The sequence below is a fragment of the Salvelinus namaycush genome, chromosome 25 (assembly GCF_016432855.1).
Source record: "Salvelinus namaycush isolate Seneca chromosome 25, SaNama_1.0, whole genome shotgun sequence".
Taxonomy (NCBI): Eukaryota; Metazoa; Chordata; class Actinopteri; order Salmoniformes; family Salmonidae; genus Salvelinus; species Salvelinus namaycush.
This window is the reverse complement of record NC_052331.1, coordinates 8,950,218-8,964,069: the sequence shown is the minus strand read 5'-3', so window position 1 is coordinate 8,964,069 and position 13,852 is coordinate 8,950,218. Positions and strand designations below refer to the sequence as shown.

Genomic DNA, 13,852 nt, shown 5'->3' with positions numbered 1-13,852 from the left:
GAAAGAGTGAATGAGGTTGGTCTCCGCTGTGACGACTAACTTCTCCTGGCTCTACCTTCTTGCCATCATCTCTCTGTAGTATGTATCTGTGTTGTCTTCTGTGTATAAATGTCCATGTGTTTTTCTCTCGGTCCTCAGGTGAGCCAGTATATCTGTGTTGTGTTCTGTGTATAAATGTCCATGTGTTTTTCTCTCGGTCCTCAGGTGAGCCAGTATATCTGTGTTGTGTTCTGTGTATAAATGTCCATCTGTTTTTCTCTCGGTCCTCAGGTAAGCCAGTATATCTGTGTTGTGTTCTGTGTATAAATGTCCATGCTTTTTCTCTCGGGTCCTCAGGTGAGCCAGTATATCTGTGTTGTGTTCTGTGTATAAATGTCCATGTGTTTTTCTCTCGGTCCTCAGGTGAGCCAGTATATCTGTGTTGTGTTCTGTGTATAAATGTCCATGTGTTTTTCTCTCGGTCCTCAGGTGAGCCAGTATATCTGTGTTGTGTTCTGTGTATAAATGTCCATGTGTTTTTCTCTCGGGTCCTCAGGTGAGCCAGTATATCTGTGTTGTGTTCTGTGTATAAATGTCCATGTGTTTTTCTCTCGGTCCTCAGGTGAGCCAGTATATCTGTGTTGTGTTCTGTGTATAAATGTCCATGTGTTTTTCTCTCGGTCTTCAGGTGAGCCAGTATATCTGTGTTGTGTTCTGTGTATAAATGTCCATGTGTTTTTCTCTCGGTCCTCAGGTGAGCCAGTATATCTGTGTTGTGTTCTGTGTATAAATGTCCATGTGTTTTTCTCTCGGTCCTCAGGTGAGCCAGTATATCTGTGTTGTGTTCTGTGTATAAATGTCCATGTGTTTTTCTCTCGGTCCTCAGGTGAGCCAGTATATCTGTGTTGTGTTCTGTGTATAAATGTCCATGTGTTTTTCTCTCGGTCCTCAGGTGAGCCAGTATATCTGTGTTGTGTTCTGTGTATAAATGTCCATGTGTTTTTCTCTCGGTCCTCAGGTAAGCCAGTGATGATCATCACAGAGTTCATGGAGAATGGATCCCTGGATACCTTCCTGAAGGTTAGTTTGTGTTAACACACACACACACACACACACACACACACACACACACACACACACACACACACACACACACACACACACACACACACACACACACACACACACACACACACACACACACACACACACACACACACACACACTATACTCTCATTGTTCCTGTACTACACTCTCATTGTTCCTCTCTGAAGGTCAGCGTGTGCTGCTCCTACAGTATTAAAACATCCCTGCTGTTCGAAAGAGGGATGGAAGGAAAAAGAAAGTGTTTGTAAAAAAGTACTAGAGTCCCTTCAGTTCTGAAAGAGAACCACTCGACCCCACTGGCCTCATTCGTACTGGATGAATTTACAGTAAAAGCCTATGGAGGGATTTACTCACAAACCTAGAAACCCACACACACGCTACATCAGTAATGTTTAGATTTGTCACGTTCTGACCATAGTTCTTGTGTGTTTTGCTTGTTTTAGTGTTGGTCAGGACGTGAGCTGGGTGGGCATTCTATGTTGTGTGTCTAGTTTGTCTGTTTCTATGTTTGGCCTAATATGGTTCTCAATCAGAGGCAGGTGTTTTGTGTTGTCTCTGATTGGGAATCATATATAGGTGGCTTGTTTTGTGTTGGGGTTTGTGGGTGGTTGTTTCCTGTCTCTGTGTTTTCTCTGCACCAGCTAGGACTGTATCGGTTTGCCACATTTTGTTATTTTTGTATTGTTGTAGTGTTCACAGTTCGTATTATTAAATATGTTGAGCACCAACTACGCTGCGTCTTGGTCCGATCCCTGCTACACCTCCTCTTCAGACAAAGAGGAGGAAGGCTGCCATTACAAGATTTGGGTTTGGTATACACAGATGGACAAGTGGATGACCACGGGTGTTATGTCCATCTTTCCGCTCCTGTAGCCGTCCACTAGACCTTAATCCTGTTATAGCTACTTTACGTTACAGCAATATCATCCCACATTAATATCCTGTTCTACCACACGCACTCACGCACAAACACACAGCAGCGCTCGCTCTCTCTCAGAGCAATATCCATCTACATCCCCTGCCGGTGTTTCAGCAGCTGTGGAGTAAGTTAATTAGGTCTTGTTTTGTGAAATGCTGATTGATTGCTCTGTCTTTTCAACCCACAGACTTCCTCTTTTATCAATCTCTCTCTATCCTATAGCAGCACTTCCAGTAAGGGATATGAGGGCGAAGGGGGGGGGTTGGCGTGAGTGGGGGTTGGAGAGACGAAGGGAGGGAGAGAGGTTGGGGGAGAGAGACAGAAATATGGTGGGAGAGAGACAGAGAGAGAGAGAGGGGGAGAGAGAGAGAGAGGGGGAGAGGGAGGGAGGGAGAGAGATGCTTTGTTTTTGTGACCGATGCTTAATTGATCTGGGGTCTAATGAAACACATGTAACCCTTGGTGGAGCTGGATGACCTATAACCCATAAAACTGATCTCAGAAAAATATTGGATTTTTATGAAGCCACTATTTATGAAAGTCATTATGCTGACTACCCAGATCGAACATCGCCGACGCGTGTGTGTGTGTGTGCGTGTGTGTGTGTGTGTGTGTGTGTGTGGGGGTGTATATGAACGAGTGGTCTTCTTCCTCTTTGGTGTCAGTTGTCTTCTTCCTCTTTGGTGTCAGTTGTCTTCTTCCTCTTTGGTGTCAGTTGTCGTCTTCCTCTTTGGTGTCAGTTGTCTTCTTCCTCTTTGGTGTCAGTTGTCTTCTTCCTCTTTGGTGTCAGTTGTCTTCTTCCTCTTTGGTGTCAGTTTTCATCATCATTCAGCCAGAGTATTGTGGATGTGAATGTGCTCCACTTAAAGAGTATTGTATCTGTACTGCGGTAATGAGAGTAGTACAGTGGGGATCTGTTCTCAGTGACACAGCCTACTGTATATTAGTGGAACTGTGGAGAAGGATGTTTGAGATTGTGGGAGAAAAGAGTTCGTCAGGCTGGGGGGTGTAATTGACAGAGTAAGCCTACTGTGGTGTGGGCGTGATGTGTGTATACTGTATGTGTTCAATTCACGCCAATTCAATCAACTTTATTGTTCCACAAGGGCATGTTGTAGCTGGGTTGACGGTGACGACACAGACAAAACATATAACAGCAAACAACTTGTATACAACAGTGTCTCCCTCTCTCTCTCTCCCTCTCTCCCCCTTTCTCTCTCTCTCTCTCGCTTGCCCTCTCTCTCTCTCTGTGTTAGAAACACGACGGTCAGTTCACAGTGATCCAGTTGGTGGGCATGCTGCGTGGCATCGCGTCGGGCATGAAGTACCTGTCTGACATGAGCTACGTTCACCGAGACCTGGCTGCCCGCAACATCCTGGTCAACAGCAACCTGGTGTGTAAGGTGTCTGACTTCGGCCTGTCCCGAGTACTGGAGGATGACCCTGAGGCTGCATACACCACACGCGTAAGACAAACACATACCACACATGTAATGTCAATGAGAATGTGTTACTATACCGTACATGTAGGTAAAGGAATGTGCTAGTTAGACTGATACAGGGTGGGGTGGTGCGATTGGAATTTGGTTAGACCCTTACCCCCTTGGCACTTCATGAAGATATAAAAGGACTGGATAGGCATACAGTGCATTTAGAAAGTATTCAGACCCCTTCCCTTTTCCCACATTTTGTTACTTTACAGCCTTATTCTAAAATGTATTTTCCTCATCAATCTACACACAATACCCCATAACTACAAAGCGAAAACAAGTTTTGAGAAATACCTTATTTACATAAGTATTCAGACCTTTTGCTATGAGACTCGAAATTGAGCTCAGGTGCATCCACTTTCCATTGGTCATCCTTGAGATGTTTCTACAACTTGATTGGAATCCACCTGTGGTACATTTAATTGATTGGACATGATTTGGAAAGGCACACACCTATGTATATAAGGTCCCAGGGAAAAAAAACAAGCCATGATGTCGAAGGAATTGTCCATAGAGCTCCGAGACAGGATAGTGTCGAGGCACAGATCTGAGAAAGGGTACCAAAACATTTCTGCAGCATTTAAGGTCCCCAAGAACCCGATGGTCACTCTGACAGAGCTCCAGAGTTTCTCTGTGGAGATGGGAGAACCTTCAAGAAGGACAACCATCTCTGCAGCACCACCAATCAGGCCTTTATGGTAGAGTGGCCAGACGGAAGCCACTACTCAGTAAAAGACACATGACAGCCCACTTGGAGTTTACCAAAAGTTCCTAAAGGACTCTCAGACCATGAGAGAGAAGATTCTCTGGTCTGATGAAACCAAGATTGAACTCTTTGGCCTGAATGCCAAGCGTCACGTCTGGAGGAAACCTGGCACCATCCCTACGGTGAAGCATGGTGGTGGCAGCATCATGCTATGGGGATGTTCTGCAACGGCAGGGACTGGGAGACTAGTCAGGATCGAGGGAAAGATGAACGGAGCAAAGTAAAAATAGATCCTTGATGAAAACCTGCTCCAGAGCACTCAGGACCTTAGACTGGGGTGAAGGTTCACCTTCCAACAAGACAACGACCCTAAGCACACAGCCATGACAACGCAGGAGTGGCTTTGGGACCAGTTTCTGAACGACCTTGAGTGGCCCAGCCAGAGCCTGGACTTGAACCTGATCGAACATCTCTAGAGAGACCTGAAAATAGCTGTGCAGCAGCGCTCCCCATCCAACCTGACAGACCTTGAGAGGATCTGCAGAGAAGAATGGGAGAATCTCCCCAAATACAGGTGTGCCAAGCTTGTAGCGTCATACCCAAGAAGACTTGAGGCTGTAATCGCTGCCAAAGGTGCTTCAACAAAGTACTGAGTAAAGGGTCTGAATACTTATGTAAATGTGATATTTCACCGTTTTTTTCTTTCTATAAATTTGCAGAAATTTCGACAAAACGGTTTTTGCCTTCTCATTAAGGGGTATTTGTGTGTAGATTGATGAGGGTAAAAAACGATTTAAGCAATTTTAGAATAAGGCTGTAATGTAACAAAATGTGGAAAAAGTCAAGGGGTTCTGAATACTTTCTGAATGCACTATATACTCTAAGGTAGATGTAGCTACGTATATATGGCTTTGGGTATAAGCAATGTGGTAATTGTACTGATAGGCCTAGGTGGAATTTCCCCCAATCCAATCATTTCAGATCTACAGTGGCTGCATTTACACAGGCAGCCCAATTCTGATTTTCTTTTTCAGCACTGATCTGATTTTTCAAAAGACCAATTACTGGGAAAAAATATCAGAATTGGGCTGCCTGTGTAAACACAGCCTTTGTAGATCTGAAAGGATTGGATTTGTATCAATTATCAATGAAAGCATTGGATTTTTATCAATGTTGTAGCGTACTGTATGTTTGTGAGGTTGAGGGACTGAGAGAAGATGGAGAGAAAGAGAGAGATTGCGAGAAGGAGAGAGCTTGTCAGTCCATGTCAGTGCCCCTGTCGTCCCAGTATGCGGTAATTGCAGGTTTGTCTGAGAAAATGCATTTCTTCTCTCACCTCTCTCATACCCTTCTTCACCTCAACCCTCATCCCCCCCCTCTCCCCCTTACTCCTCACTCACCAGCCTTTCCCCTTTTCAACTCTCTCTACTTTCCATTTTCCCCCCTCACTCCTTCCCTGCCTATTGCCCCTTACTCCCTTCCTCTTTTGTGAGAGAAAGAGAGAGAGGTAGATTGAGAAATCCTGTGTGAAAGAGCCTGTCAATCTCTGTTAGTCTAACAGTGCCCCTTATCCTCCCATTGGGATAATTGCAGGTTTATCAGAGAAAAAGCTTCTGTTTTTCTCACCTCTCTAGCTCACTGTTCACTCCCCTACTCCTCGCCCCATCATGCCCCAGAGATAAAAAGAGGAAGATTATACTAATGCCCAATGCCAGATCGACCCCTTACCCCCTACCTCCTTGGCACATCACACAGATCTAGAAGGACTGGATAAGCATATATATCTAGCTACAGTGCCTTCAGAAAGTATTCACACCCCTTGATTTATTCCACATTTTGTTGTGTTACAGCCTGAATTCAAAATGGATTAAATGTATATAATTATCTCACTCATCTACACACAATAGCCCGTAATAACAAAGTAAAAACATGTTTTTATAAATGTTAGCAAATGTATTGAACATGAAATACAGAAATATCACATTTACATAAATATTCACACCCCAGAATAAAAAACCTTGTTGAAGCACCATTGGCAGCGTCATTCTGGGTAAGTCTCGTAAAAGCTTTCTACACCTGAATTGGGCATAATTTGCCCATTATTATTTAAAAAAAAATTCAAGCTTTGTCAAATTGGTTGTTGATCATTTGTGCCATACATTTTCAAGTAGATTTAAGTCTAAACTGTAACTCGGACACATTCACTTTCTTTCACTGTCTTCTTGGCTGTTGATCATTGCTAGACAACCATTTTCAGGTCTTGCCATAAGACTTTCATGTAGATTTAAGTCCCAAAAAATTCTTGACCACATTCACTGTCTTCTTGGTAAGCAACTCCAGTGTAGATTTGGCCTTGTGTTTTAGGTTATTGTTGTGCTGAAAGGTGAATTGATCTCCCAATGTCTGGTCGAAAGCAGATTGAACCAAGTTTTCCTCTAGGATTTTGCCTGAGCTTAACTCCATTCTGTTTACTTTTTATCCTAAAAAAAACTCCTCAGTCCTTAATGATTACAAGCATACCCATAACATGATGCAGCAACCACTATGCTTGAAAATATGGAGAGTGGTACTCGGTAATGTGTTGTATTGGAGTTTCCCCAAACATAACACTTTTCAGGACAAACAGTTTATTGCTTTGCCTCATTTTTTGCAGTATAACTTTAGTGCCTTGTTGCAAACAGGATGCATGATTTCAAATATTTGTATTCTGTGCTGGCTTCCTTCTTTTGTGGAGTAACTATAATGTAGTTGATCCATCCTCTGTTCTCATATCACAGCAATTAAACTCTGTAACTGTTTTAAAGTCACCATTCGCCTCATGGTGAAATCCCTGAGTTGTTTCCTTCCTCTCATGCAACTGGGAAGGACGCCTGTATGTTTGTAGTGACTGGGTATATTGCTACAACATCCAGTGTAATTAATAACTTCACCATGCTCATAGGAACATTTCTAAAATGTTCTACAAACAAAATTCCACTTTGACATTATGCGGTATTATGTGTAGATCAGTGACACAAAAACTAAATTTAATCAGTTGTAAAAATCAGGATGTAACACAAGAAAATGTGGAAAAAGTGAAGGACTGTGAATACTTTCTGAAGGACCTGTAGGTGTAATATGGTTATATTTTCTGGTGCCTGTTAAAAGCTGAGCTGTAGCATTTAACTGTAGACAATGGAGTGATTTCTGACTGAGACGTGTATAGTACAAAGAGTAACAATAATGGCAATGGTCAAACACAGGTAGGCAGTCAAAAAACAAACAATACCTCACAACCATACAAACAGAAAGAACTGAACAGGGAGCTGATGAGACCAGGTGAGAAACGAACACAGGTGAAATCAATTAACAAAAATGAAAGACGGGGCTACGTTCCAGAATACAAAAGAAACAGGGCTACGTTCAAGAACAAAGAAAAAGAACAAGGTTGACTAAGAAAAAAGCAGAACCTTACAGTACCCGCCAGGGAGGCTCCTGATGACCCAACGGCACCAGAGGGTGGAGGGGGCGGGGGAGCAGAGGTGGACGCCTACCTTGGGGGCGAGGTCCGACAGGCTGGTTCGCGAGGTGGTGGACTGACCCGACGTTCTGCGTCGAGGCTGATGTCCAGTGGGTCTGTTCGGGGGGGGGGTTCGACCCCGAGGTCGGGGAGTGGGACGATCTGGACGGTTATGGTGAAATGCCTAAATCATCTCTGGCTTGAGGAGGTCTTGGTCGGGGACCCAGGACCCGTCTTCATGCCCATAACCTTCCCTGTCCACTAGGTAGGGGATGCGACCTTTCAAGCGTTTGGAAACTTTGGATGGCCCGTATGGCGCACTGCATGTAGAGACTGGAGGATAAAGAGGACTGTATTTGATTGGTTTTAAAAGAGACATGGAAGGACGAGGAGATTTTATACTGACGGGGTAACTGGAGGCAGTACGTGACGGTTGATGCGATGGGTTATCTTGAAGGGACCAATGAAGCGAGGACAGAACTTTTTGCAGGGGAGGCGGAGCCGGATGTCTCTGGTAGAGAGCCATACGCTGTCCGGGGCGAAAGAGTGGCGTAGGTAGGCGGTGTCTGTCGGCAAAGCGTTTCTGGGTATTAGAGGCTTCCTGCAGATGCCGGTGAGCGGTCTCCCATACCCGCTCACTACGCCGAAACCAGTCGTCGACAGCTGGGACAGTACCAGGCTCCGCCTCCCAAGGAAACATGGGGGGTTGGTAACCAAGGACACACTGAAACGGAGTAAGGTGGAGGGATGAGTGCATGAGTGAGTTCTGAGTGTATTCGGCCCAGGCCATATACCGACTCCAGTCGTGTGGAGAGGCAGAACATTGTTGGCGGTGGTACTTCCCTATTTCTTGGTTCAAGTGTTCCGTCTGCCCGTTGGTCTGGGGGTGGTACCCGGAGGAGAGGCTGAGGGTGACCCCCAGTTGGTCATAGAAGGCTCGCCACACCCGGGAGACAAACTGGGGCCTGCGGTCAGAGACGATGTCCTCCGGAATCCCATACAGACAGAACACCTGCTGGAACATACACCCCGCCAATTCCATGGCGTTAGGTAGATGAGGAAGAGGAACCAGACAACACGTTTTTGAAAAACGGTCTACTATGATAAGGATGGTGGTGTTACCAGACGATTCAGGAAGGTCTGTGATGAAGTCAACAGCTATGTGGGACCAGGGTCTGTGAGCGATTGGCAAAGGTTGAAGCTTCCCGGGGGGGGGGGGGGGGGTTGGGTGCAGACTGGACAGGAGAGTACGTAATCCCTTACGTCGGATGCCAGTGAGGACCACCAGAACTTCCGGGCTAGATGTTCGGTGGTTCATGTAATGCCGGATGTCCTGACCCCAAGAACGTGTGACAGCATTGCATCAGTTGGGGTCTAACAGCTGCTGGTACGTAACTCTTCCCAGCTGGTGTCTCAAGAGGAGCCGGGTCTGAGGTTAGGGCTTCTTGTATGGCAACGTGTACCTCCCACTGTACCGGTCCCATAATGCAAGAGGAAGGAAGAATGGGTGTAGGGTCTGAGTTACTGGTCGGAAGGTCAAACTGGTGGGAGAGAGCATCAGTTTTTACATTTTTCCTTCCAGGGATGTATGTAACATGAAAATGGAAGCCTGTGAAGAGAGCCCAGCAGGCTTGTCTGGAGTTTAACCTCTTGGCCCCTCTGATATATTTCAGATTACGATGATCTGTTAGGACGAGGATGGGATGTGCGCCCTCCAACCAGTGGCGCCACTCAAGGGCCAGCTTGATGGCGAGGAGTTCTCTGTTCCCCACATCGTAATTCCTCTCAGCAGGGGATAACGTCCTGGAGAAGAAGGCACAGGGATGTGATTTGGGAGGGGTTCCCACCCGCTGAGAGAGTATGGCTCCTACTTTGGAGGCATCCACCTCCATGGCGAAAGGAACGGTCGGATCAGGTTGGCAAAGGACAGGAGCTGAGGTGAAGAGGCATTTCAAGTTGTTGAACGCAGTCAGGATGGTATCAGTCCATGGAAGGGTTTGGGTCTTTTGGCTGGTAAGGGCAGTGAGGGGAGTGGCCGTGAACTGAAGTTCCGAATGAACTGGCAATAGAAGTTGGAGAACCCAATGAAACGTTGGAGTTCCTTAACGGTGGTGGGTTTGGGCCAGTTACGGTGGCGACTTTGTTCTCATCCATGCTGACCCCTCCAGGTGTCAGTACGAAGCTTACAGAGGTTATATGGAAGGCACTCTTTTCAGTCTTCACTAAAAGGTTATGGTCAAGGAGCCATTGAAGAACCTTTTGCACGTGCTGTATGTGTTCCTTCGGGGAGTAGGAGTAAATCAGGATGTCATCAATGTAGACGATGAGAAAGCGGTTGATCATATCCTGGAAAACCTCATTCATAAAGGATTGGAAGACGGCGGAGGCGTTCATAAGGCATGACCAGGTATTCGTAGTGCCCTCGAGCGGTGATAAAGGCCGTCTTCCATGCGCTGCCTTCGTATACGGACAAGGTTATATGCACTTCACAGGTCTACTTTAGTATAGATGTTGGCGCGGCCCACTTGTTCAAGGGTCGCTGGGATCAGAGGAAGAGGGAAACGGTTATTGACCGTGACGTCATTCAGGGAACGATAATCAATACATGGATGGAGACAACTGTCCGTTTTTCCGACGCAGCCAGGGAGGAAGAACGACAAATGAAACCATTTGAGTGACTTGTTGCCACGAGATGGCAGGGTCGTGATGACAAAGCTAGGGGGGTCCGAGGATGAGTCGCTGTTTGGGGGATGAGAGTTCCATGAGTTGAATGGTTTCGGTGTGGAAGACTCCAATCTGGAGGGTGACTCTCTGTGTCAGGTGCGTAATGAAGCCCGTGCCCAATGGCTGCCCGTCCAGGGTGTTAATCCTTAATGGAGGGGTGACAGGTGTTAGATCAATGTCAAGCTCTTGTACTAGCTGGTGATCGATAAAATTACCTGCTACTCCCGAATCTTTCAAGCCTTCTACGTACTTGGTAACCCCCGTCGCGGTTATCAATACTGGGAAGAGAATTGCTTCTGGGAGATATTTAAAAGTAAGGACACGCCTAGGGGGACCCTTCTCATCTCTCCGTGTGTGGAGGGAGGGGGGGGGGTGTGTACAGGGCAATGGCTGAGTAGATCCTTCGCTCCACACTATAGGCAGAGCCCTTTTTGGATCCGCTTTTAACGTTCGATACACGGGGGAGGAGCATGGCCCAACTGCATAGGTTCTGGAAGACTCGGACCGGATGACATAAAGAGAATGTTTCGGGTTCCTGGGTGGCAGAGTTCTTCAGCGGTCGGTGATGAGGTGGTCGATGGAGATGGACATATAAATGCATTGACTTAAATCCAGAAGGTAACCTCTACAGGCCAGCTCCGCCTGAAGTTCCCTGTTGAGCCCTCTTCGGAGACGGTAAGTAAAGCAGCCTCATTCCTTCCACTCCTTGCAGCCATGGTGCGGAACTCGAGGGCATACTCGGCAGCTGAATTGCGTCCTTGTTGAAGTTCTATGAGGAGGTCTCCTATAGGACGACTGGAGGGAGAGTGATCGAATACCTCTTTGAAGAGGGTGTGGAAATGGGTCTCGGATCCGAGTTCTGTGCTGTTGGCAGTCCATATGGCGGTGGCCCAATCCAGGGCTTTGCCTGTGAGTAGAGACACAACAAAATCCACCCTGCTGTTGTCGGTGGCGAAGTTAGTGGGGTTGTGCTCAATGTATTTGCTGCATTGCATCAGAAATCCCTGACAATTCCCAGGCAAAGCGTCATATTTTCCAGGCATGGATATGTATGAAGGAGGGCTATGGGTTACGATACCTGGCATTGGAGGAGCAGGGATAGGCTGGCGGAGAAGATGGCAAATTTCCTCCATAAGCTCCTCATTCCGTTTTTAGGTGAGGTATTCTGTAGTGAATCCTCAGGGAGATAAACAATGGTCAAACACAGGTAGGCAGTCAAAAACAAACAATACCTCACAACCATACAAACAGAAAGAACTGAACTAAATAGGGAGCTGATGAGACCAGGTGAGAAACCAACACAGGTGAAATCAATGAACAAAAATGAAAGACGGGGCTACGTTCCAGAACACAAAGAAACAGGGCTACGTTCAAGAACACAAAGAAAAAGAACACAAGGTTGACTAAGAAAAGAAAAGCAGAACCTTACAAGACTAGCTATATTTCTTAGATGATAATAGCAGGACTGGACAACCTTCTTTCCATGCAGCTAGAGGTTTAGGTCAGGGTCAATGAAGATGCCAAGGTTTCTGGCCGTAGGCTTTACATTGGTGGACAAATATCCAAGGTTATTTACAATATGGGTTCTAGCAAGGTGGGTGCCAAATAAAACCACCTCTGATTTCTTATCATTGAGCTGGAGAAATTTGTCAGACATCCAACATTTGATGTCAGCAAGACACTTGTGAAAGGTAGCTACGCTTGCTTGGTCACTCGGTCAGATTGGTAAAAAAGCTGCGTGTCATCCGCATAGCAGTGAAACTGAATGTTATGATTGCGGATGACGTCGCCAAAGGGAAGCATGTAGAGGGAAAAAAGGATGGGGCCCAGAATTGACCCCTGAGGGACACCATAGTGAATTGATGCTGGGGATGATGCAGAACCACCCCATGCATATTCATTGAGAAACGTATGCTACATAGATATGACCTGAACCAGTCGAGGGCAACGCCGGAGATTCCCACTCACCTTTCCAGCCCGTCAGCAAGGATGTTCTGATCAATAGTATCAAATGCTGCACTGAGTTCTAAAATAACTAAAATGGAGCATTCACCGGCATCGGCAGCCAACAGAAGGTCATTACTGACTTTAAATAAAGCAGTTTTTATGCTGTAAAATGAGTGGAAGCCCGACTGGAATTTTTCAAATAAGGTGTTTATACTCAAATAAACCACAAATTGCTTGAAAAAAACATAGTCTACAATCTTGGATAAAAAAGGGATGTTTAGAGATCTATAACGTGTCAGTCGCTCGCTAGTAGATACTGTACATCTACACACACAGTCAGCAGTGTCAGGAGACTCACACACATACATCTACAGGCCTTAGAGGGAAGGAGGGATAGAGGAGAGGGAGAGGGAGGGGGTAGGGGAGAAGGAAAGATGCAGAGAGAGAGAGAGAGAGAGGGAAGATAGAGAAAGAGAGAAAGAGTGGAGTGAGATGAACAGAGAGGGGGGGGGGGGGGGGTTAGTGGGGGAGATGGGGGAGGGGTGTGACTGCTTACTTTGTCTCTTTCATTTGACTTTGACCAGATAGCTGGGACTAGGAGTGCAGCAGTAGCAGCATGTTAAGACTGGTGTGATCTGTATAGGGAGCCAACCAGGCATCATTAATGCCGTCTCCTCTGTCCTCCTTATACACAGTCAGTCCCAATGCCTTTTAAAAGCCTGTTTTCTGCTATGCCTACTCCATATACACTCCTTTGATCCTTATTTTCCTCCTGAACAACAAAGGGGAAAAGGCTTGTGAAAGACGAGTGAAAGAGGACAGATGGAGGAGTGAAGTCAAAGCTCTACTGTGTTCCCTGTTATTGTGCGAATAGAAAGAAATGCTTTGGGTTTGTGTTTTAATCAATGAATATAATGAGGTACATCCCTATGACTACTCTATTCTGTGTTTCAGTGCAGTTCTTTGAGCTTTCCTACCTACGCACCCACAACAGGGATTGTTCCTCTCTCTCTCTTTCAATAGAAGTCAATGAGTTGAATTGGTACATATTGCCAAAGCAGATAGTCATGAATCGTAGTCGTTTGTAAATCCTGTATTAACCTTTCAAGTAATGTTTTATTAACCCTTTCTACATTTATTGTCAACCATTTACAAACCTGTTATTAACCCTTCCAGGGAGGGAAGATCCCCATCCGATGGACGTCTCCAGAGGCCATTGCCTACAGGAAGTTCACGTCAGCCAGTGACGTGTGGAGCTACGGCATCGTCATGTGGGAGGTGGTCTCATACGGAGAGAGACCCTACTGGGAGATGTCCAACCAGGATGTGAGTTGTTTCATTATAATAAAGCACAGCGTATAGCTGATATGGTATATATTCATCAATGATTTGCTATTGATGGCTGGTTTTGTGAGGAAGCTAGGTGGACTCAGTTGGCTTTCTCTCCCATCCTCGGTGGATTAGAATTATTATGATGAGAA

The 13,852-nt window shown here is 45.9% G+C and overlaps 1 protein-coding gene across 1 annotated transcript in view; it reads left to right on the top strand.

The window, feature by feature from the left end:
- Window positions 1-13,852, top strand: part of LOC120020189 (ephrin type-A receptor 3-like) — a 117,251-nt gene that overhangs the window by 89,957 nt on the left and 13,442 nt on the right. The window contains exons 13-15 of the mRNA XM_038963684.1: window positions 998-1,059; window positions 3,262-3,471; window positions 13,548-13,697. Of these exons, the coding sequence (XP_038819612.1) occupies window positions 998-1,059; window positions 3,262-3,471; window positions 13,548-13,697 (422 nt within the window). The remainder of the gene's footprint in view (window positions 1-997; window positions 1,060-3,261; window positions 3,472-13,547; window positions 13,698-13,852) is intronic.